Raw genomic sequence first — 26,500 nt, forward strand, 5'->3', positions numbered from 1 at the left:
CAGTGAATTCTATCGGTGCGCGGCTGGATTCAACCGAGGCCAACTTGCTTTTGCAAACCAACAAGGTGGCAGCTCAAGAGTTGGTCATTAAAGCCCTGGATCATAAACTTGAAGAAGCGTTGAACGCAATTGACGACCTTGAAAATCAATCCAGGCGAAGGAATCTCTGATTGCTGCACCTGCCGGAGAAGAGCGAGGCAGGCTACAGCATGGAGGCCTACCTGGCTAAGACCCTCTCCACTCTCCTATCCATTCCACTGAAAGAGCATGACATCGAATTCGCCCATAGGCTTCGTCCATTGGTCGAGAATTCCAGGCCCCGCACGGTGATATTCAAGCTTCACCATCTACAAAAGAAGATCTCCATTATGGAGGCAGTGAAATCCACCCTGTTTGAGCTCAAGGCCCTTCCCGGCGTGAAGCTACGGATTACGGAGGATATGTCGGTGCGTCGGAGGAAACATGGGACCAATACTGGCCGCTGCGTGAGCAGCTCCATGGTAAAAATGTAAAGACCAGAGTCCGGGACCCAGGCACCCTCCTTGTCTGGATTGGCAATGAACAGTTCAAGTTCGGGTGCTTAGAGGCGGCCACGACCGCTCTGAAAGTTAAATTCCCCGACCTGAAATAGACTAGAGCCAGCGCTATTACATGCGCTTTGGGGGTAAGTTGCGAGTAGTACTGCTCCCCCATTATCTTTTGGTTTTTCTGTCCTGCCTATTTCTATTTTTTCCCTTATTCACTTCGTGGACTGGCCATTTGGGACTTCAAGATATTCTAATTGTTTATTGCTGTACGAGTCTGCACATAAAAATATTGCTCAATAAAACAATGTCGATTGCACAGCCTTGTGAAAGTGAGTTGCACGCCAGACGTTTTTTGTTGTTGTTGTTTTGCCTCCTTTTTTGGTTGGTTGGTTTGCTTGATTGTTTTGTCCTGGCTTTGTTTTGTTGAAGGCTATAGGCCTGTATACGGTTCTCTGTATATTGACTAACAGGCCATATTAACTGCTGAAAGTTAGAGTCCAATGTCATTATTTGTTTATTTATTTATCTTCATTCATTCTTTCTCCCCCTTGGAGTTTTCCTATAGGGACCCGCCTTCTAGTGTTAGGTGGGTGGGTTATGATAGGCTTACATGGTTGCATCTGGCAATATCTATGTATTCGTACTGTCTTGTCTTGTGGGAGTGTGTGTGTGTGTGGGGGGGGGGGGGGATTCACTTGCTGCTTCGCTCCGTGTATATGTGTGCGTGTGTGGGTATTATGTGTGTGCACGCGTGTTTGGCTGTGTGTGTGTGTGTGTGTGTGTGTGTGTGTGTCTGGGGGGGGGTATGTATGGGGGGGATACAGGTCTTGCTCTGCCTGCTCTTTTTTCTGTTATTTACAGCTCATACCTTATCTTATGTACCACCACCTGAATGACTAAATTAACCGTGATTTCTTTTAACGCACGTGGCCTTAATTTGCCCCATAAACGCACAAGTTTTCTGGATGTACTAAGAAAAGAGGGAGTGGACATAGCCTTGGTCAGCGAATCCCACTTGCTTCAGAAAGATGTCCATAAGCTGCAAAATAAACATTACGTTGTAAAGGCAAATGCTTCAGCCCTCAATAAAACAAAAGGCGTAGTAATAGTGGTCCGCCGTAACTTTCAGGTCACCAATTTAGGTGTTGGGTGCGACTCAGATGGTAGAATCACTTTTATGAAAGCCATCATAGAAAACAAGAAAATTGCATTTTTATCTATTTACGCGCCTAACAGCTTTGATCCTGATTTTTCAGTACGTCTATCCAATATCATGCATGACCTGTCTGATTATCGATTATTTATTGGGGCAGACTTTAATGCGGTTTGGGACCACTCTGTGGACAGGACGGCTGTAGTAGAGGGCAGTGATCAGAGATCAGCGTCGGTTGCATTGAGGAAATGGGCTCAGGAATTTTCAGTAATAGATATATGGCACGTTACCAATCCCAATAAACAAGACTTTTCGTTTTTTACCGCAAGACATCATTCATTTTCCAGAATACACTTCATTTTTGTATCCAAGGATCTCCTCGAAAAGGTAAGCACGGACATGCTCCCCCTGGCCTTCTCAGATCACAAGGCTGTCATCTGTAGGGCTAACCTTTCCGTATCTCGCGACCGCGCCCCACGCTGGCGCTTCAATACCTCTTTGCTGCGCAATGAGAGCTTTTTGGTGCAACTTGAATCTGGCCTAGCAGAGTTCATATCTTTTAACGTGAATTCAGTAGAGGACACTCGTATCCTATGGGATTCTGTAAAAGGCTATATTAGAAGTAACTGCATATCGTTTTCCTCTAATTTAAACAAAACGCGTCAACGCAGGATTCTTGAGCTGGAGGGTGATCTCGGGCAACTTGAAGGTACTATGCACAACAACGTAACTCCTGACTCAATTATTCAACGTAATAAAATAAAAGAGGAGCTGAATTCCCTATCCCGACAGCACGCTGAATTCCTTATCCATCGTACGCGCCAGCACCATTACTTTGAGGGGGCCCGCCCCAGCCGGTCACTTGCCTTAAGCCTTCGTGCCAGTGAAAACTTTGCGCACATACCCACCATTAAAACACCAGCTGGCGCTCTAGTAACGGACCCCAAATTAAGTAATGAGACATTCCGCTCCTTTTATTCCAACTTGTATAGTTCTGAAGTTCCTCATGACTCTTCTAAATTTGACTTATTTTTCAAGAATTTAAATCTTACTAAATTGCTGCCCCATGAGGTTACGTCTCTGGACAAACCATTCACCCTACTAGAATTGGAGAGGGCTTTACGCAGTCTTAATAAAGGCAAATCGGCGGGTTTTGACGGAATTCCTCCAGAACTATATTTGCAGTGTTGGTCTCAACTTGGCCCTCTATTGCTGAACATGATCAATCATGCCATTTCAAGTGGTTCCTTTTCAAGGGATGTTAACACCGCTACAATCACCTTACTCCATAAAAAAGGGAAAGACCCAAATGAATGTACAAATTATCGTCCTTTATCGCTCTTGAATGCTGACGTTAAACTTTTTGCTAAAGTGCTTGCACTAAGGCTTGAGCCCCTTATGAATAAGCTCATTCACCCTGACCAAACTGGCTTCGTAAAATCTTGCTTATCCTCTGATAATGTTCGCAGACTTTTGCACATTGTCGAAGCTTCAGCTGAGGTCCAAACTCCCTGTGCTGTATTATCTCTAGACGCAGAAAAAGCTTTTGATCGCCTTGAATGGCACTATTTATGGGCTGTCCTTCAGCATATGGGATTTGGTATCCATTTCATCAACATGATCAAAACGCTCTACTCCTCCCCTTCAGCCAGTTGTTTCCAGTGGGCCGCAGCTCTAGACAAGGCTGCGTTCTTTCTCCACTTTTATTCATTTTATCTTTGGAACCTCTGGCCCAGACGGTGCATCAGTCAACCCATACTCCTGTTACTGTCCATGGAACAGATCATTTCATCTCCCTTTATTGTGATGATATTTTGCTTTATCTTGGTGATGCAATTAAATCTACCCCAGATATTTTGTCTATATTTGATAAATTCGGGAGTATCTCTGGCTACAAAATAAACTGGTCTAAGTCGGCCCTCCTTCCTCTAAACAACACTATGAGGCATGCTTCCTTACCAAACATTATTCCAGTAGTTATTTTAAATACCTAGGTCTATCGATTTTTCCTTCGATACAAACTACAGTCTCGGTTAATTATAACTCGACTCTCAGGCAGGTGGAATCCGATTTGGAGCGTTGGTCGTCCATTCCTAATTCATTTCGAGCAAGAGCTTCTATTGTAAAGATGAACATCCTACCGCGAGTCAACTACTGTAGTTCAATGCTTCCCTTAACTCCCCCAGCTGGTCACTGGGATAAACTGCATACATTTGTTTCCAGGTATGTCTGGAAAGGGAAACGCCCACGGATTAAAATGTCCATTTTGCAGAGGCACAAACTCTCTGGTGGCCTTGGACTTCCAAATTTTTGGTCCTCAACCCTTCGTCCTCTTCATACCTGGTTAGATCCAGAGGCTCAGGTAGCCTGGCGTTCATTAGAGGAACATCTAGTGAAACCACACAGGCTTCAGGATGTTATTTACTCAAACATCCCTCTCAAAATGTGTAAATCAAAATTCGGCTCTTTAATCTCACATCTTGTTGCCGTATGGAGAACTGTGGAATCACACTCCAGCACTCACTTTAAATTCCATCCTCACCTTCCTTTATTTAATAATTTCGCCCTTTGCTTGGGTGGTCACCCGATGTCCTTCCCTCAGTGGAGGGATAAAGGGATTAATACCCTTTCCGACATTATGTCAGAAAGATCTTTTCAGGACTTGAAATCGCATTACAACTTACCCGGCACCTCTTTTTTCTTCTACCTACAACTCCGCAGTGCCTTACGGGCATACAGAGTCCCCTGGGGTGAAAACATGGTGCCTCATCCAATTCATAAAATATGTGGTGGTTCATCTACCAAAGGCTTGGTCTCTGCGCTATGCACATTTATGTCTAAACATGCAGAAAAACCTTTGCAAGTGGATAGTCGCTGGAGCCATGATCTCTCAATTGCACCTTCTACAATCAATTGGTCCATAGTCTGGTCAAAGCTTGACCTATCGTCGCGTAATCCCAACCATCAGTATGGGGAGTATGGTTGAGTATTATATGTGTTATGTTGTCTTACTTGTGTTTATGTGTATCTGTTTCTTGTATGAAATATAAAATACAATAAAAAATTGATCACAAAAAAAAAAATATCGTTGATGTAGACAATCACGAATTGATTCAGGTACTCTGGAACACGTCGTCCATGAAGCTTTGGAATACGGAGGGGGCGTTGGCCAAACCAAAACGCCACACGCAGTACTCGTTGTGGCCACTAGGGGTGATGAAGGCCGTCTTCCATTCGTCCCCCTTGCGTATTCAGATGAGGTTGTAGGTGCTGCGAGGATCCAGCTTCGTGAACACCTGAGCCCCCTGCAGCTGCTCCAAAGCGGACTGGAGGATGGGAAGTGGGTAGCGATTCTTGACTGTGATGGAGTTGAGGGCACGGCAGTCTATGCAGGGCCGAAGTCCTCCCTCTTCTTCACGAAGTCCTCCCTGGCCTTCCTCTCCAGAAGAGCGAGAAGGTAAACCCTTCCTCGCGGCACAGACTCACCGGGCAACAGGTCGATGCAGCAATCCTCCGGGCGATGAGGGGGCAGGCGAGATGCCCGCTGGGGACAAAAAACATCAGAGAAGGATGTGTACTGAGGGGGGAGCTGATGACTGACCTGTGTGTTGGTGCTCTCCACCGTGGTGGCATGCAGTGCAAGACGTGCTGGGGTAGTGATGGGCGGATGAACACGAGGTGGCGCAGTGGTGGGTCGTGAGACGACGGTGAGGCAGCGGTGGAAGCACTTGGCGCCCCACTTTGTCACCTCTCCAGTCTCCCAATTCAGCGCGGGCAAATGTATGAGAAGCCTCGGCCTTCCGAGGATGAGGTCGGCCGTTGACGAGAGAACTGACGCAGAACGAGAAATTGGATCTCCTCCTTGTGGAGGAGGCCGATCTTGAGCTGTACCAGAGAGGTGAACTGCCGCACCTGCCGTCTCGTGAGCGGGTGATCTGTGATAGAGTGCAAAGAGAAAGAAGTGGTGCTCGGGATGCGTTGCAGACCTAACCGCTGACATATCGACCCCGAAATGAAGTTGCCAGCGAACCCTGTGTCAATCAGGGCTTGGGCTGTGAGGGAAGTAGAAGGAGAAGTTAGTACTACAGGGGTACGTAACGGGTTTCACACTTGAAACTCTTGCGGATTCAACCTCACCCCGGATCGGGTGGGGCGAGTTGGACACTCCGCCACCACATGCCCCTTACCCCCACAGTACAGGCACAAGCCCTGCGAGTGGCGGCGAACTCGTTCCTCAGGGGAAAATTTAAGTGTGTTAATGTGCATGGGCTCCTCCTCGCCGCTGTCTCTACCCCTGGTGGGCTGCCAGGCGCAAAGAGATGAAGGGAGGGGCCGCTGGTCCTGAACACACTGCTGCTGGCGATTCGACACACAAATGGCGAGCAGGATGAATCGCTCCAAGCCCAAACTTTTGTGTGTATTCCTGGAAAGATATCCTGGAGCCCTGCCGCAGTAGAAGCAGCTGGACCTGGGAAGAGGAATCTCCCTCAGGGACAGCGAACACCTCCCGGAAGTGGTGAATGAATGCATCGTACGAACCCATGGCAGGTCCATCCTGATGCCACACCGGGAGATGATGAAGGCGATACTCGCCCTATCCGACGGATAGCGATGAGCCTCCATCCCGAGGATTAGGGTACACTGGAACAAGAAGCCCGACAGGCGGAGGTAACTCCGGTAAAGGGCGGGGGTCTGACCGCCGACCCAGCCCGTGGGCAGGGACCGGCCTCTGAACTGGCTGAATCCATCCGGCTATCGGTCTGGTATTCTGTCACGGAACACTTGACGAGACCACTGAAGGTTACGTGAATGACTGTTTATTTTGCGAATGGCAATGCAGCACAGATAAACAGGGATGCCGAACGGCTTAACAGGGCGCGTTCGCTCCTCTGTAGTATTCCGGCCCAGGAGGGGCGCAGTCTCGCAGCACTGCTAGAAATAAGGCACGGGTTCACAGGAACACATAATCAAAACAAAGAGCCAAGCTCTGAACGTAAAAGGGCGATCCAACAAAAACCAGGAGGGTAAACAAAACACGAGTCTAACTCGGACACTTCAACTAAACTTCACAACAGCAAAACAGAATGGAGAAAAAGCAAGGCAAGAGCAAGCAGAGACAGAGAATCTTACAGGAATGCAAGACGAGCTGAGACGTGTGATAACCTACGATGTGCGATACCAGACCCCGAGTGTATTGTGAGTGGGGTATAAGAAGGGACTGTGACAGGTGTATGTGATTAGTCCTCGTGAACACTTAATGTGATGCAGGTGAGTGACAGTGCAGGTGTGAGTGATCAATACACCGGTGAGTGTGAGCGAGAGAGCGCTGAGGTGGGCGTGGCTGGTGCAGGTTCGGGCTCTGACGTGACATTACCCCCCCTCCAGGGACCGCTCCTGAGGGCCTCGGACCCCGACGTCGTCGCCGTGGTCTACCTCTAGTCTGGGGTGCTGGGCGGAGTGGGTGGCTGGTGCAGGTCCGTGCTCTGACGTGACAACAACTAAGACTAAAACTCCCTTCTCATCCCTTCTTTTCTCGTGTAATCTTGATGCCTCACTCTCCCACATCCAAAGCATTTCATCATAGTGTATGAAGTTGCAAGTGTCAGAGTACATGAAAATGGCCATATCCATTTACCAAAAAGTGCCATATTCAGTGATCAGAATGTTCCCCGCAAACAGAGGACATCCCCAGGACGTTAACAGGACATTCGCAACGTCCCCAATCGTCCCCAATTGGTCCCCGCTACAACGTTCGCTAGAGGACGTTACTGGAACGTTTTTGACGTTCGTAGCAAGTCTACGTTTGGTCCTTCTGTGACGTTCGCATGAGTCTTAAATCAGACTTTTAGGGAACGTTCTAATTTGGTCTCTCAGCACACGTCCCCAGGACGTCCTTCAAAAACGTCCCCGTTACCTTTACCTGTGGTCCTCTGCGTGACGTTCGCATGAGCCTTAAATCGGACTTTTAGGAAACGTTCTGATTTGGTCTCTCAGCACACGTCCCCAGGACGTCCTTTAAAAACGTCCCCGTTACCTTTACCTGTGGTCCTCTGCGTGACGTTCGCATGAGCCTTAAATCGGACTTTTAGGAAACGTTCTGATTTGGTCTCTCAGCACACGTCCCCAGGATGTCCTTTAAAAACAGCCCTGTTACCTTTACCTGTGGTCCTCTGCGTGACGTTCTCATGAGCCTTAAATCAGACTTTTAGGGAACGTTATGATTTGGTCTCTCAACACACGTCCCCAGGACGTCCTTCAAAAACGTCCACGTAACCATTACCTGTGGTCCTCTGCGGGACGTTCGCACGAGCCTTAAATCGGACTTGCATCCATGCATTTATCTCAAGTCGGTTAGATTACTGAAACGCACTCTATGCTGGTCTAACAAAACAGATGTTAAACAAACTTCAACTTATCCAAAATGCAGCTGCTAGAATAGTCACTAAGACTTCAAAATTCAATCATATCACCCCTGTTCTTAAATCACTTCACTGGCTCCCTGTACAACAAAGAATTGAGTTTAAAATACTCCTTCTTGTCTATAAATCACTAAAAGGCCTTGCCCCACCCTATATTTCCGATTTGATTTCTTTTTATGATCCATTGCGTTGCCTAAGGTCCTCCAATAAATGTCTTCTCACGACCCCAAGAGTAAACACCAATGCTGCACACGGTGCCTTTAGTTACTGTGTCCCAACCCTCTGGAATAGCCTACCTCTGGAGTTAAGGTCATCGCATTCAGTGCTCTCTTTTAAAAAGGGAATTAAAACTTTTTTATTTTCTACAGCCTATTCCTGACTATAGTTTTTTTTTTTAGTTTTTAACACTTCTTTTATTGTTTTTTATCTTATTGTTTTTTTTATTTTTTTTATATTATTTCATGTATAGACATATATATATATATATTTTGCTAAGTGTATTTGTTTGTGTGTTTATTTTAGATAATTGAATGTTTTCTCTGCACAAAGCAAATTGTGCACGGCAGCTCATGTGTGGGATGCTCTGCGCTGCGGGGCCTGGCAGAGTAGCTGGGGGGCGGCGACACCTGGATGAGATAACGTGTTTTGTTGTTGTTGAGCTTCCTCGTGCTCGCGGTTTTGTGTCAAGTAGTCGCAGTGATGTACGTGCCACAGTGATGTGCAGTGAGGTTTGTGGCTTTGTGGCTTTACAAATATATAAACCCAATATCTAAAATCACCATTCAATTGGCAGCCCGACACTGACGATTGTTTTTCATATCAGCATCGAGGAGACTATAACATGAGAGTCATTCCATGCCAAACGTGCCAATTTAAGAAAATCTCCCCACTCGACCATATAAGATTTGGCTGAAAAAATGTAAGGTTGTTCATACACATATTAATTAGGAATAGTCCCAATATAAGCTCTTTACTCCCAATAGTTTTGTCACAAAAAGATGTTTTAGCAACTATGCCATGTGCCATTTTCGAATTGCTATAGCCTACTGTAACTAGAAAACTATTTAAGCTAACTCATTCAAACTTTCTAGGCTTAAATATCATTACTTCTAGGCTTAAATATCATTACTTATCTCCCTCTGGAACGAAATACTGTGTTCTGATTGGCTAATCGGGTGTACAATAAGTTCGTATAGATGCACACCTTGGACGTAGTCCCAGTAGAAAAGTTAAATCGCTGTTCCATATCAATGCTCTTGAATGGTTACCATTGACAACCAACGTAACGTTTTTTTTTTTTTTGAAAAACAGCCTGTTCCAGGCACTACTCTCTCTAACGGGAGCACTACGCTTCAAATCAAGAATTCATCAGGTTATTATGCATATTAAGTTTCCTAAAAATAAAGGAAATTCTAAATAATAATAATAATAATAATAATAATGAAAACATTTTTGGATGTTGTAAAGGGGAGATAAGCGGGATAACGGCCTCCGAGCTGTGCAGTTCTACAAAGATAATGGACTTCGCGGAGCTGCGCGTCATAGAGTTCTTTGCCCCGCAGCGTCCATTATCTTAATAAAACTGCACAGCTCGTCGGCCGTTATCCCTTACTTGAAGAATATGAACTTTCAAGGGTGTGGCTTGGATATATCATAGTATTCGGGGTGCTTGAATTTGCGAAAAAATTGACTCTACGTTCCGTTCATCTTTGACGCCCTGTGGAAAGCTCAATGTTAAAGCTAGAGACTTGATATTATACACAGACCTTCCTGTATGCTCTTTATATTGTATTGGAATCATGCAGATATTACATTTATAGCACAGATCAGTAGAGAAGCATTAATATTTATTTAATTTCATCATTCTTAGTTTGGCTAGTTATTCTGCCTCCCTGCCCGCACGTCCATGACGTGCCGTGCCATGGATGTTAATTAAAAAAGGAATCATTACGGAAAACCCTCAATGCTGACTGAGATCGCTACAATATGCTTTTCCTCAAACCCTCGAAAAAATGACTCTATTATTATTTATTTTTTTTCATTTAGCTCAGCAAAAACGGTCGATACCCCCACCGTGCCTGCTACGTCCTTTTACTGTCCTTGAATAACGTCCCCAGGACGTCTTAAACCAATTCCCAGAAGTCACCACAATGCCCTCAGGACATTCTTGCAACGTCCTGCAGAACGTCCCCAGGACCTATAGAAACACGTTTTCCAGACGTCACCGCAATGTCCTAGGGACGTTCTTGCAACGTCCTGCAGACTGTCCCCAGGACCTATAGAAAACGTTTCCCAATTGTCACCGCAACGTCCTCGGGACGGTCTTGGAACGTTGTGCAAAACATCCTAGAGTTGTCAAGGGAACAATACACATTTACGTTTTAAGAACGTTCAGAGAGACCATTACAGGACGTCGAGGGGACGTCATTTTGCTTACAGGGTTTGAAGTGATCATGGATCTACAACTCAGCTTTATGCAAACCACTCAGGAGAACTAACGGTCTGGAACATTCAGAAAATAACTGAAACAGTCTCCAGAGTGACAATAAGGACATTCCTGTGAGACATCCCCATTAAACTCAGCCACCACTGAGTCAGTGGCTACTACTGCAGATCTCCTCTTCTGTTTAGGAGCTGATTAGAGAAACTGACTTGACACACATCTGATTCAGGACAGTGTCATGTGTTGTGTGCTTGCAATTATGATTCACTGGACTGTCACCATCTCCATATTATCCCCGGTTTTTCCATTTTGTGCTTGTTTAACTGTATTTGTGCTTAATTTTTACACAAAGGCCATGCATGTTGTATATTTTGTTGATCACTAGCAGCATTTCCATGCTAATTAGAAGGATACTCGGAGACAGACACACCTCGGGCCAAATGCCATATCACACAATATTAGCTAAAGTAAAACTAAAAACGTGGATCCACTCAGTGATTCAGAATCATTCCAAACTTTGACAGGTTGGGTTGATCACTTTCATGCTATTTAGAAGCGTAATCCTGCTTACAGACAATCACTAGAAACATAACCTCCCTAACAATAAAGCTTTTACTGCGGAATTTTTGTTAACTTCTATTTTATTTCTACAGCACATTCCATGAAGTACAGATGGCTCACTGACTTTTAGGGCCTGATTTACTAACATTGCAACCGCAGCTTAATCTGCGGTCGCACATTAACGCACTGTGTTTTTTCGCATTTACCATGGTATTTATCAAACCAGATCCGTGCTGGGCAATCTGTGCTTACTCCGCCCTTTAGGGCCTGATTTACTTACATTGCGACCGCAACTTACTCTGCGGTCGCACATTAACGCACAGTGTTTTTCCGCATTTTCCATGGTATTTATCAAACCAGATCCGCGCTGGGCAATCATTATTTAGCGCACCGTTAAAAGACGGGAGAAATCGCCTGCAAACGAAGGTTCAGCGAAGAGAAGATAGTTATATTGGTTCACGTTCGCTCAATCACTGAACCTGATTCAATGTGCGCGCTGTTATATTGTTGTTCTGCCCGCCATCACCTACAGCGAGATGTTTAAAAGAACACGATTATAAAGAATATGCTATTGGTGTTATTGATGCATAAACTGTCTATTATAACAATATAGATGTGTACATGGCGAGATTAATACCTTCTACAAGGGACATGGGTTCACTACAATGTCCCTTGTAATGCTCACCATTATTGGCACCCCTAGTAATTATGATCAAACAGGCTATGAAAAAATATGTCTTTGATGTTTATCCTCTTGGTCTTCCACTCAAAATATTCACAAAAATCATATATTTTCATTGAAGTAAAATTATTGAAAGAAAAAAAAACTGTTGACATTAAATGCATATTTTTTCCCAAAACATGTGGCACCCATAGAAAAATCTTATACCATCATTGAAATCTAAGGAGGATGATTCGACTGCCAAAATAATCTTCAAGGATCACAGCTGGAGAATTGCAGACATTATTTGAGTCTTGGGGTCACAAAGTCTCCAAAACTACCATCAGATGCCACCTACATCACCTCAGGTTGTTTTGGAGGGTTGCCAGAAAAAAGCCTCTGCTGTCAATCAACAACAAACTAAAGTGCCTACAGTTTGCCAAATGTAAGTCAGACTTTAATGGGACCAAGTTATATGGTCAGATGAGACCAAAATTAAGCTTTTTGGCAACAAACATCAAAGGTGGGTTTGGCGTTGACAAAAAGATAGCCATACAGAAGAGCACCCCATACCCACTTTGAAGTATGGTGGCGGATCTCTGATGGTGTGGGGCTGTTTTTCTTCCAAAGGCCCTGGACATCTTGTTAGGATACATGGTATCATGAACTCCATCAAATACCAGCACATATTAAATAAAAAACTAACAGCCCCCCTCTAGGAAGCTTAAAATGGGCCGTGGTTGGACCTTCCAGCAGGACAATGATCTGAAGCATAACTCAAAATTAACACAAAAATGGTTCACCGACCGCAGAATAAAGGTTTTGCCATGGCCATCACAGTCCCCTGACCTAAACCCCAAAGAAAAACTGTGGGATGAGCTGAAGCCGAGTCTACAAGCGTTGACCTCAGAATCTGAAGGATCTGTAGAGACACTGTATGTAGGAATTGTCTCAGATCCCGTGCCATGTGTTCAGCAACCTCATCACGCATTAAAGGAGAAGACTTAGAGCTGTTATCTTGGCAAAGGGAGGCTGCACAAAACATTTAATCATGGGGTGCCAATACCTGTGCACACATGTTTTAGAGAATAATATTTATTTAATGTAAAAAAAAAAAAAAAATCTTTAAATTATTGTACCTCAATAAAAAAGGTAAGATTTTTGTGAATATTTTGAGTGGAAGACCAAGAGGATAAACAGCAAAGACATCATTTTTCATAGCCTGTTTGCTCATATTTACTAGGGGTGCCAATAATGGTGAGCAGGACTGTATATGGATGTGGGTGCAATCTATGGTTCCAATTACGTTCGGAAAGTTTGCAATTTAAAAAAATGTCCTGTTTAATGTCTCTAATTTCAGCTATGGCAGTGGGGAAATGTATTGACCAGTGCGCCGTAGCAATGCGTCGAGTACCTGGGTGAATATTTGGCTGAGTGAAGGCTGAGACATACCAACTGCTGATGCTATAACTGTTTGAAATTATCCGGATGCAAATATTTGCAATGTTGTCCGGAGTTTAACAACTGATGGAATGGAATGTGATCGCCAGTTGGAGGGGTTCGATGTCGTCTCTGATCTGGTTCAGTAATTGAAGTATTGCGTGGCTGGTTAACCTGTACCGTCTAATGATTTGTGGTTCGCTTAACTGAAAAAGTGCTATACGAGTTGAAAAAAATATTTCTGTGCGCTGTCTCTGTCTATGTCTTTGCCTTGCTCTTATAACTGCTGCCATATCAACGTTTTCAGACTCAATGGAAATGCGCTTCCTGGTTAATACGTGCTTTTATGAGGCAGAGAATTATCCCGCAAATTAGAGACGTGCGCTCGCCAGGCAGTTTTATTAAATACCACGCAATACATCATTAGGCGCTCTTAACTTCTCTCCTCCTATATATTTGCGCCTCACGCCCACGTTTCTTATACCCTCCCACCTCGTTGTGGTTTACACCCACAAAGCGTAAAAATGCGCTTCTACTCAAATGCGCCTCCTTTGTAAATACCGTTTTATGTTTACGACCGCTATTTTACGCCTGAAATGGGCGCAATCCTGTTAGTAAATCAGGCCCTTAGTCTTTTAAAATGAAAGGAAACTGAATTAAAAAAACACAATGGATTTCATATGGTCTATTGTACGCAGGTACCTGTAGAACTGAAATATGAAAAATAATGCAGTATTTGTAATATCATCAACTGTTAGTATTTTGAAAGTCATTGTGCTATGATTGTGACATATTCCTCGAGGATAGAAAATGTTGGCAGGTGTTTTAAAAGAATGATTTGATATTGAGTCTCGTCTGTGTGAAATACATATTCTATATAAGTATTATCATGTTATGGTTTTTGGTTTATTAAATTTATTTCTTATCTGTCTGTGTTCGTGTGGAGAGGAGATGGCAGTGTCTGGCACAAGAGGCCCACTGGGGATGTTTAACTTAGACATGTCATGAAATGTTTAGGTTATACTGAGTTAGTGTCTTGGTACCTGGAACAGAGTGAAACCAAGAGACACCATCTGGAACCAAATGTATGAACAAAAAACCTGGGAGGGGACTTCATGTTAAATCTGTGTAAACATTATTTTGAATAAAGAACAGGCGTATTGAGAAGGGAGTCAGTGTTTGGTTTTGGAGCGATTCAAGCCATTTCCCTCCTCTGGGCCTGGAGTAAACGTCTGTTATTAATAATATTCCTGTTTGTGTGAGTCTTTATTCTGAGGTAATACAGTCACAGTTAAGGGTGATTATCCCTGACATTTTGCCATGTTCTGATACATCTAGTGTAAGTAGATCATTTTGTATTTTGATTTAGTAAAGTAAGTATTTAATTAACAAAATGTGGAATTGAGTTATTGCATTGAATTGAATTATTGTGTGATGTAGGTGTGTTGCTGTTTTCAGAGATTTAAAAAAGTATCATAAGTTCATAATCACAAGTTAATGTGTGTTAGCAATTGTAAAAAAAAAAAAAAGTCATTGTGATATGATTGTGACATAATCTCCTAGGATTGAAAATGTGTGCTAGTGTTTTGAAAAAAAGGTTTGGATATGGAGTCCAGTTTGCCATGTTCTGATAAATGTAGTGTATGTAGAGAAAGGTTTGTTGCATTTTGAGTTAGTAGAGGAATTGAGCAGAACATTTTCAATTTGGCTAATTCTGTGATGTAGGTGTGTTGCTGTGTTCAGAGTTCAGAAAAAGTATCAAACGTATAGGTTAATGTTAAGGTGAATGTTTGTTAGCAATTGAAGCAATTGATATGGACTTCATCTAGATAGCAGACAATTGCAATGTATCATTAAATTGTGTATATTAATATATGCATCATTTGCTAAACTGATGATCAGATGCTATAATGATACATTTTGAATCGCCTACAATACTGTCAGTAATACTACAGTAACTTTGACTCCAAACATTACATATATAACAATATAGAATTTAACCTCAGTAACCACCTTTACACTCAATCAAGACTCCAATACTCACTTCACTCTTCTTGATGCTTTGACCACCGCAGCATCCTCAGCAGACCTGCATCTGATCTGGCAGGTGAATAGTGTTCCCCATAATCCTCCATGTTAAAGTCCTCCAGTTCCTGTCTGACATCAGCAGCACAAAGGCCAGAGCTGGACAGCTGGAAAAAGAGAGAGATTCTCTCTGGTTCCTTTTCCCTTCCTCAAGTAGCCCTTGACCTCCTCCACAGAGAGTGGTCATTCAGTTCATTCAGACAGTGGAACAGGTTGATGCATCTCTCTGGGTTGGGGGCTTCTCTGATCTTCCACTTGATGTAGTCGACTGTTTCCTCAGTGTTCAGTGAGCTGCTTCCTGTCTGTGGCAGCAGGTCTGTTAGGAGTTTCTGATTGGAGTCCAGTGAGAGGCCCAGCAGAAACCTCAGGAAAAGGTCCAGGTGTCCATTCTCATTCCTTAAGGCCAGATCCACTGCAGTCTGGTGTAGGTCATGAAGTGTGTTAGCACTGAGCATTGAATGAAGCTGAGAAGTATGCTGTTGGACAGGCATATTGCCATCTCTGTTGCTAAAGTGCAGGAACACATATAAAGCTGCTAGAAACTCCTGAATACTCAGATGAACAAAGCAGAACACCTTGTGCTGGTACAGCCCAGCCTCCTCTCTGAAGATCTGGGTACACATCCCTGAGTACACTGATGCTTCTGTGACATCAATGCCACACTCTCTCAGGTCCTTCTCATAAAAGATCAGATTGCCCTTCTCCAGCTGCTGAAAAGCCAGTTTGCCCAGGGACAGAATGGTCTTCAGGTTCCAGAGTGTATCCGCATCGCGGTTTCCATACTTCTGACTCCTGTGTTTGGTTTGTATGATCAGGAAGTGTGTGTACATTTGTGTCAAAGATGTTGGAATCTCTCCACTCTTTGCTTCAGTCAGGATGTACTCCAGAACAGTGGCTGCCATCCAACAGAAGACTGGAATGTGACACATGATGAAGAGGCACCTGGATGACTTCAGGTGTGTAATGATTCTGCTAGCCAGCTCCTCTTTTGTGATTTTCTTCCTGAAGTACTCCTCCTTTTGTTTGTCATTGAAACCCCGGACTTCTGTCACCTGGTCAACACACTCAGAAGGGATTTGATTGGTTGCTGCTGGTCGGGAGGTGATCCACACAAGAGCAGAGGGAAGCAGATTCCCCTTGATGAGGTTTGTAAGAAGGACATCCACTGAGGCAGGTTTTGTTACATTGTAGATGCATTCATTGTGCTGGAAATCCAGAGGAAGTCTGCTTTCATCCAGACCATCAAAGATGAAAGCAATGTTGTATCTGTCCTGGTTGGAAAAGGCAAAGCCTTTTGTTTCAGAGAAGAAGTGATGGATGATGTCCATAAGGGTGTATTTCTTGTCTTTAATCAAGTTCAGCTCCCGAAAAGGAAGAGGAAATATGAAGTGAATATTCTCATTGGCTTTGCCTTCAGCCCAGTCTAGAATGAATTTCTGCACAGAGACTGTTTTTCCAATGCCAGCAACTCCCTTTGTCAGCACAGTTCTGATGGGTTTGTCTTGTCCAGGTAAGGGCTTGAAGATCTCAGTACATTTGATTGGTGTTTCCCTCTCTGTCATTTGTCTCCTGGATGCCATTTCAATCTGTCTGATTTCATGTTCTGTATTGACCTCTACACTTTCCCCCTCTGTAATGTAGAGTTCTGTGTAGATCTTCTCCAGAAAAGTAGGGTTTCCTGGCTTAGCCACGCCTTCGAATACACTCTGAAACTTCTCTGTTAGGTTGTATTTGAGCTTTTGTTGACATCTAGGAAACAGCCAATCTAGAGATAAATACAGATGATTTAGTCAATCTGACAGCATACAGTGGGGAAAATAAGTATTTGAACCCCTGCCGACTTTGCAAGTTTGGCCACTTGCAAAGATATGTGTGATCTGGTATGGTAGGTGTATTTTAACAGTGAGAAACCGAATATCAACAAAAAAATCCAGAAAACTGCATTTTATAAGATTTATGACTTTATTTGCATTTGATGCAAAAAATAAGTATTTGAACCCCCAAGCAAACAGCAAGAATTCTGGCTCCCAATGGCCAGTTATGTGCCCAAAAAGCACACAGATTAGTCCTCATTAGGTCTAACAAGGTATACCTGATCTCAACTGGTGACCTGTATAAAAGAAACCTGTCCAAAGAATCATACTTCACACCTTCAACCTCACCACCATGAACAAGACCAAAGAGCTGTCCAAGGACGTCAGAGATACGATTGTAGACCTGCACAAGGCTGGAATGGGCTACAAAACCACCGGCAAGCAGCTTGGTGAGAAGCAGATAACTATTGGTGCGATTATTCATAAATGGAAGCAACACCAAACAACTGTCACCCGCTCTTGGTCTGGGGCTCCATGCAAGATATCCCCTCGTGTGGAATCAGTGATCATTCGAAAGGTGCAGAATAACCCCAGAACTACACAGGGGGAGCTTGTGAATGATCTCAAGGCAGCTGGGACCAGAGTCACCAAGAAAACCATTGGCAACACACCACGCCGTAATTTTTTGAAGTACTGCAGCACTCGCAAGGTCCCCCTGCTCAAGGAAGCGCATGTACAGGGCCATCTGAAGTTTGCCATTGCACACTTGAATGATTCTAGGGAGGATTGGGAGACAGAATGTGGTCAGATGATACCAAAATCAAGCTCTTTGGCATCAACTCGACTTGCCGTGTTTGACAGGGGGGGGGAATGCTGAATATGACCCCAAGAGTACATCATACCCACCATCAAGCATGGAGGTGGAAACATTATGCTTTGGGGCTGTTTCTCTGCCAAGGGTACAGGACGACTCCACCGCATCAAGGGGACTATGGATGGGGCCATGTAACGTGGAATATTGGGCTTGAACCTCATTCCCTCATTCCCTCCCATTGAAAACACAACCTTAAAGATTTGGAGAGGATCTGGAAAGAGGTGTGGACCAAAATCCCTCCTGAGATGTTTGTAAACCTGGTGACCAACTATAAGAAACGTCTGACGTCTGTGCTTGCCAATAAGGGTTATTCCACCAAGTACTAAGTCATTTTTGTCAGTCAGTTTTGGGGGTTCAAATACTTATTTTTTGCATCAAATGCAAATAAAGTCATAAATGTTATAAAATGCATTTTTCTGGATTTTTTTGTTGATAATCTGTTTCTCACTGTTAATATACACCTACCATTACAATTATAGATCACACATTTCTTTGGAAGTGGCCAAACTTGTGAAATCGCAAGGGGTTCAAATACTTATTTTCCCCACTGTATGTAAGTGTGAAGTGAGCACTTTAAGCCTTTGTCATGAGAGTTATTAACAAATTATGATAGACATCATATCCTGTCAGTAGTCATCATGACACTCTGTGTTCAGGCATCATCATTAGTAACTGTTATGACAGCTTTCAGATTTGCAAGTTTCAGAATCATGTAAAAATATCCCTGTTTGAGAGCCATTGAAAATTATTGTTAATGGTAACATGATACTATAGTATTTCTGGACACTGACTCTCTGTAAAGATATCCTGTGTCATCTACCATGACATCTGTGACATGCTAATGGCAGTTTTTACTGAGGGCTCATGGGAAGTGTTCCTTAATGGTTCAATTAACTCTGTCCTTACAGTTATTATAAACAGAAAAAAATTGTGAACACCACTGTTTTCTAGCGAGATTTGAAATCACATATTAAAGGAGTAATGATGTTTATACAGAACATAAGCATTTATCTATGAACTATTCAGTATATTTAGAATCAAGCTGTAATAACAATGTATATGTATGTTCAGTAACTCAGTGTTGAGTAAATATCTCACATCTCTCCAGCTGCTGAGCGAGGGTATCCTGGTTCATGTTCTTCAGGATGTGCACTGCAATCTTCAGAGCTCCATCTCTGGCTTCTCTCTGGTCCTCCTCATCCTCCTCCTCCTCACTACAAGGGGATTCTGGGTAATCATGAGTCAGGACCTTCTTGAGCCTCTTCAGTTCATTCGTCATGAAAGTGATGACTTTGTGTTCAAGTTCCTGATGGCAAATCAAATCATTAGTCAATGATGAAAAAAACAGGATGAAACATTTGCATAACATCTCTTCTATACCTCTGATCAGTCGTTTTCATGCATTAAAACATTTCCAGTGCTTACAGTTTTTAAAAACCGCTTACACAAATTTTCTGTAACCAAGTCAACTTTTTTCAAAATGCTAAAAAAAAAAAGCAAACCATCACAAATCTACTGCAAAACTCAACAATCCTATTCATAATCTAACTATGTGTGTTAACCTTTTGACACAAATTCATATAGTTAATGAGTTTGTATCAATAACTTAGCACTAGTGTGACAAATCTAAAACACTCCAGTTCCAGTTTTCTAAAACACTATATCACTCAGAGAGATTGTGCCGTTTTCATTTTCATTGCTTGAATGACCCAAATGCTTGCTTGAATAACACTTTCAGAGCAGCAATATTTCAGTAGTTTTATACAGTATAAATGCTGTAACTGTAACAAAGAGGTTTGACAGTCCAGTGCATTACCATAACAGCATTTCAAAGTGTTCTGTACAGAAACACATCTACCTTTATGTTCAGGTGTGATCAGATAAAAACCAAAGGGTCTCGTCAGGTGGTCTCTAAATCAGGTGGTAATGTATTAAACCTACGGGTTCCACACAAACAAATACAACACAGAAAACCTCACTTCCTAGTAACTGACACCAGTATCCCCTCCATTGCTTGAATGACCCAAATGTTTGCTTGACTAACACTTTCAGAACAGCAATATTTCAGTAGTTTTATACAGTATAAATGCTGTAACTGTAACAAAGAGGTTTGACAGTCCAGTGCATTACCATAACAGGATTTCAAAGTGTTCTGTATAGAAACACATCTACCTAATATTTTAAAGCAGGCTATTGTAAAGTATTAAAAAAAGAAAAATCTCCTTTGTACACGATACATAAAGACACTGTGTGACCGCACCCAGCCTCTTATTGGGATCGTCACAGCAACTCATCAAAACCTTAAAAAGGCTCACAAGTGTTTAAGTTTGATCATTGGTGTCTTAGAAAGTGAACTATGTGTATTATGTTTTACACACCTTGAATACAGTAGACAATTCATTTTGCCACGTTTTGCCGGAGGATGGATGCATTGTTTGTTCTTCCTGTTGGACACTAAGTAGACATAGGAGGACAGCAGATATTGGTCAACAAAGCATTTACAGGTCAATATTTATGCACCAAACAGCAACACTAAGTACAGAAGGAAGATGTGAAAAATGAGATAAACATTATATTTCCTTATTTTAACACTCTAAGGTCCAAGGCCTTTTAGACTTTTCTAAGTTGTCTGACATGCCTTGATGTTTTTGTACATTTTGCTTAACTAAAAACATTGATGCACAAATGGAATATAAGATTCTATTCTAGAAGACCTCAGCAATAATATTAGAAAAGGGTTCAATGTTTCCGTGGTTGTTCTTTTTATGTCTCTAAGACGAAAACTCAAAAATAAAAATATCCCGGACGAGGGATATAGACCTTTAATGTTAATGATGCCTCATTTCTCCTTGTTTTAGCAATTTTTTTTGTCTGGGAAGTCCCGCCCCTCTTCTTCCGGCCAATTTGATTTTGCCTTCAGAATCGGTCTGGCAAACTGGCTATAGCAGTTTAGTTCAGCATTGTAAGGATCCTTGGAGCCAATCACAAACGGGCTATTGGCTACCTGGCGCGCCATTGGCGGATTTAAGCTAACCACGGCTACGTAACAAAAGCTACAGCAAAGAGAGTTTTTAAACATTGGACATTGAGGTCGCCGGCTGTCTTGGATGATTTCAAAGGCAAGTTTTCTTTGAAAACAGAACAGAAACTTGCCCTGGAACAATTTCTACAGAAAAAAATATGTGTTTGCTTTATTACCGATCGTTGTAGCGTTGTATAGTATCGTTGGTCTGATTGGTTAAAGGCGTGTCCAATTACGTGACTGAAGTGGACCGCTGTTGAGTAGTTCGCCAGACCAACTGAGCAAATGAAATGCAGTGAAGGGGCGGGGAATTCCCAGACAACAATTTTTTAACATCCAGCTTAAAGTGATTAGAAGTCTTGTCTAAAATGTTCTGCTTCAAGAGAAGTGTACAGTTCTGTGCATCAATGGAATATTAATTGTAACACTGATAATAACTGTATGAGCAGAAGAGCTGGACCCAAATGCACGACACGTAGACAAACTTTGAAACACAAAGGGGAATCTTTACTGACACAGGCAGGTACAAACAGGAAAGGTGCAGTGAGACAGCATGAAACCAAACACAACAACGTAAAATATGAACATTGACAGACAAAGACCTGATGAAACAAGAGTTTAAATACACAGGACTAAAAAAGAAAACAAGACACAGGTGGGCAGGAAGCAACGAGACAAAACACTAAGGACAGGGGTGTGAACAAAGGAAAAAGGGACAACGAAAGGACATTGAACACAGGAAGTAAACAAAGGAGTACATGACCAACCAAGGAAGCAAATACAAGTAACAGGGTTAGTGTGTACAACGCAATTTTAAAACCTCACTTCCTAGTGACTGACACCAGTACCCATTAGTTTACCATATTTGCAAGGAAATCAGCCTCTCATGTCCAACCATGCAGTTCCACACTCAGATTTCAACACACTAGTAGACATCTAAATGAGATTCATTAGTAAACAAGACAAGAGAATGGCTCTAGCGTATATCCTCTCCACACATTTAGGAATATATTTATGTCAAAGTGAATGTACAAAAGAAGACTAACTCTGTTTCCAGATGGAGACCTGCCCTTACCTGGGATCAGGATGACTGTGTCCCTCCCTAAAGTGCATGGTGTCATCCTTTGACTGATCACTCTTCCTGGACACACAGCTGGGTGCAGGAGAGTCTGGTCTCCCTTTCTGGGTTGTTGGTCTTTCAGTAAATGAAGGCAGAATGTTTATGTTCAGGTGTGATCAGATAAAAAAACAAAGGGTCTTGTCAGGTGGTCTCTAAATCAGGTGGTATTGTATTAAACCTACAGGTTCCACACAAACAAATAGAACACAAAAAACCTCACATCCTAGTAACTGTCACCAGTATCCCCTCCAGACTCGTCTCCAAGCTCATAGACCTGGGACTAAGCACCTCCCTATGCAGGTGGATCTTTGACTTTCTGACGGGAGGCCACAGGTGGTGAGAATCGGTGACCGCACCTCATCCACAGTAATCACCAACACAGGTACCTCTCCTCAGCCCTTTCCTGTTCTTCTTGTTCACGCATGACTGTGCGGCTACGCACAGTTCAAATCTCATCGTGAAATTTGCTGATGACACAACCATTGTGGGCCTCATCACTGACAATGACGAGGCAGCCTACAGAGAGGAGGTTGATACCCTGACAACATGTTGTCAGGTTAATAACCTCTCTCTTAACATCAGCAAAACTAAAGAGATGATTGTGGATTATAGGAGACGGCAGGAGGAAGAGCATGCGCCCCTATACATCAATAGATCAGTAGTCGAAAAGTTCAGTTGCTTCAGGTTCCTTGTGGTGAACATCAGCAGTGATCTCACCTGGTCTGTTCACACGAACAAGGTGGTGAAAGCGGCCCGGGAAGGCCTTTTCTTCCCCAGTAGACTGAAGAAGTTTGGTATGGAATCAGTCATCCTCACTAACTTTTACAGGTGTACTATAGAGAGCATCCTGACTGGTTGCATCACAGTGTGGTACGAGAGCTGCACAGCCAAGGACCGTAAGGCCCTACGCAGTGTGGTCAGGTCTGCAGAGTTTATCATAGGCAGGGAGCTCCCAGCCCTGAAGGACATCTTCCATACACGATGCATCAGGAAAGCTGGGAGGATCCTTAAAGACTGCTATCATTCATCCTATAAACTTTTTTCCCCTTTGCCTTCTGGTAGGCGTTACCGAAGTATTCGATCTCGCACCCGTAGATTGGAGAGCAGTTTCTTTCCAAGGGCCATCAGGCTTTTAAAGGTACAATATGCAACAATTATGCTTCAGGATTAGGGGTTAGGATAAGCAGTTTAACCTTAAAATAACAGCTTAAAAAAAATTGGGGCGCTACAATGACATTTAATATGGAGAATCGCGTCGGTGCCATTGGCATAGCAGGGTCGATAGGCATATAACTGCGTTCTGTAGTTTCGCCTGCCGCAGCCCGCCAACCTGACTTGTTTACCTTCTACCGATCTAGTAAGTAGCTTATTTGCCGTCTTGCTTAGTCTTGTGTTGCACTTGCTAGATGTTTGACTGTGTAAGGACAGTCGTTGAGTAACTAGTTTGTCATAATGTCAAAGTCAGCACATTTCAAGAGTTTTTGTTAGTTTTAGCTGCTAGCATACCTTTAGCGAATAGCTATTAATCCTTATTGCACCTTTAAATGGACAGTGATACAGTCTTGCACCTTTCACTTTACATGTTACTGTTTTCCACTGTTTGCACTACAGTAATATTGCACTACCTGATACCAGGCACACTTGATTTGTCTTTAGGTTAGTATAGGTATATTAGGTTAGTTTAGGTTACTATATGTGTATTATATGTTTAGCAGATGGTATTGTATATTTATTTTGTATATTTTGTATATTTATTATATGTGTAATTTATGTTCAGAGTACTTATATGTTATGTTATGTTATTTTATGTTATGCTATGGTAGGTTGTTGTGGGGTGTCTTGTCCTAAGAATTTCAATGCACAGCCTGACTGTTTTTCTGTGTATCTGACAAAAAAATACTTGAACTTGAACTTGAGTTTACCATTTGTTGCAAGGAAATCAGCCTCTCATGACCAACCATGCAGTTTCACATTCAGATTTCAACACACTAGTAGACATCTAAATGAGATTCCAGAGAATAGCTGTAGCGTATATCCTCTCCACACATTTATGAATATATTTATGTCAAAGTGAATGTACAAAAGAAGACTAACTCTTTTTCCAGATGGAGCCCTGCCCTTACCTGGGATCAGGATGACTGTGTCCCTCACTAAAGTTGATGATGCGACCTTTTGACCGATCGCTCTTCATAGACACACAGCTGGGTGCAGGAGAGTCTGGTCTCCCTTTCTGGGTTGTTGGTCTTTCAGTAAATGAAGGCAGAATGTTACTGTAATGTTCAGGTGTGATCAGAAAAAAAACAAAGGGTCTTGTTTACCAAAAATCTAAATCAGGTGATAGTGAATTAAACCACACAAACAAATAAAATACACACACGCACACACCCACACACACACACACACACACACACACACACACACACACACACACACACACACACACACACACACACACACACACACACACACACACACACACACACACACACACACACACACACACACACACACACACACTCCTCACCTTGTATCTCCATGTCCACTAGCAGATTCTCTAGTCTGCCTTGTGCAAGTGCTACTATAAAGTGTGTTTTGGGGTTGTTGATAATATGGCAGAATGTTTTCTGTTATGGAAGAAGAGCAAATGAAGTAATGTCAGTCTACTTAGAAAACAACTCATATTGAAAATCAAACAAAATCTTGTGTTAAGAAGTCCTACCCTGTGGCATGTGACACAAACACAGGTCTACACTGGTAGGCTCCACTCATTAAGAAGAAGCCCACTCATTCCCCCCTATGTGCAGCTCAGACAGTCACCATCTCTCTCCCCAGAAGCATGTGATCATGTTAATCATTCATATTCACCTCCAGCTACTCACAAACACCCTTCTCTATGTCCTAGGCTGTGCCAAAGTCCATGTCTACTCATAAAACACATACTTATAGAACGAACAGTTTTCTACGTAAACTCTACCATAAAACAAGTACTTACTATTTGGAAAGGAACATGTATTTAAACAGCTGAGCTGTTAGCCTTCTGGCTATTGCAAATCAAAAGCACTAATCAAATTAATTCACCTAATCCTACCTTCCTTTAAACTGTTGAACCACCTTGTGATACCTGCCACTCGTTGTGTTACATCTGTGAGTTTAGATGTTGAGAAACTGCGCTGTCAACATACTACACACAACAAACTTTAGCAGAAGAACTTACATAATGCTCTCTAAACACCAGCTGATCTCCCCACTATAGTTACACTTACCTAGAGTGCCGTATATCCAAGCTCTCAAACGTTGCATCTTTGCAAACTCCTCCAAACACCCTTGTCCTCTATGGTGGAGTACAGGCTACTAAAGAGTCACTTCCTTATGACTTGGGTGTATAATTACTGCTGTACATTCCATTGAGGAACACTTGAATCTGATTGGACGATCTGTTCTGTCTGTCTCATGTCCAGTGGAGGGGTTCATAGTCTATCCATATCCAGACTCCATAGCTCAGCTGAATGCAGTGGAAGTGGGTTTAACAGACAGACTGGGGCTTTCACTCAAAAACAATGAAGGAATTACTTAAACACAACCACTGAATATATAAGCATACTGTATAGTTCTCCCAGACATAATGGTGTGTATGTCAATAGATTATTACAGTTTTTTCTCATCAGATGTTTATCAAATCAAAGAGCTTCTGAGCAATTGAACATTTTCTACATTTATTATAATCTTTGTACTGTAAAGATGATTTATTGTTGATGATTATTTTGATTAAGTAAAATAAAGTACTAGCCCTATCAGTAAATGGGGGAGACTCAAGCCAGCCTAACAAAGACGGATTATTTTAAAATGTTATTTTATCTGGTAGAATTCCATTCAGGGAAGTATTATAAGTAACGTATAGCTGTCTACCCAACTACAAAAGACTGATATTTTATCTAGTAGGGATTCCATAGTGGATCTATAAGATTTGTGTTTGATATAAAGAGGCAGAACCAGACATGAGTAATTGAACTGACCAAACTGAGACTATACTTTGTGAAAGAAAGAAAGTTTAATGGCCCTCATGACACCATATGGCATCACATTTTATTAATTAAATAAAATCAGACCAAATATGTTCCCGGACATCAAAGCATTGTAAACATAGTCATCAGTTTACAAATGCTGATCAGTTCAGAAATTCTGATTATGGATCACTAGATAACAATAACCCTTTAAAGTGTAGCAGTAGTTTTAATCAATTTAGAGATAGTGATTATGTATTACTAGAAAACGAGGGCAGCTGGATGATCATCTGGTACTGATTGTCTGGAAACTGCAGCATCTGCAGCAGCTCTGCTCCAGTCAGACTAATGCTACTACAGTTCCACAGTTAAACTGCTAT

The 26,500-nt window shown here is 42.5% G+C and overlaps 1 protein-coding gene across 1 annotated transcript in view; it reads right to left on the reverse strand.

Annotated features, from left to right (window-relative positions):
• The window catches only part of LOC308381700 (protein NLRC3-like), a gene marked incomplete at both ends in the record, with an annotated part of 81,924 nt that extends 57,036 nt beyond the window's left edge, over positions 1–24,888 (reverse strand). Inside the window, 3 exons of the mRNA XM_080859283.1 lie at positions 22,075–22,194; positions 24,243–24,362; positions 24,839–24,888. Of these exons, the coding sequence (XP_080715409.1) occupies positions 22,075–22,194; positions 24,243–24,362; positions 24,839–24,888 (290 nt within the window). The remainder of the gene's footprint in view (positions 1–22,074; positions 22,195–24,242; positions 24,363–24,838) is intronic.
• Between the last annotated feature and the right edge of the window lie 1,612 nt (positions 24,889–26,500).

Source organism: Sprattus sprattus (assembly GCF_963457725.1).
Source record: "Sprattus sprattus genome assembly, chromosome: 20".
Lineage (NCBI taxonomy): Eukaryota > Metazoa > Chordata > Actinopteri > Clupeiformes > Clupeidae > Sprattus > Sprattus sprattus.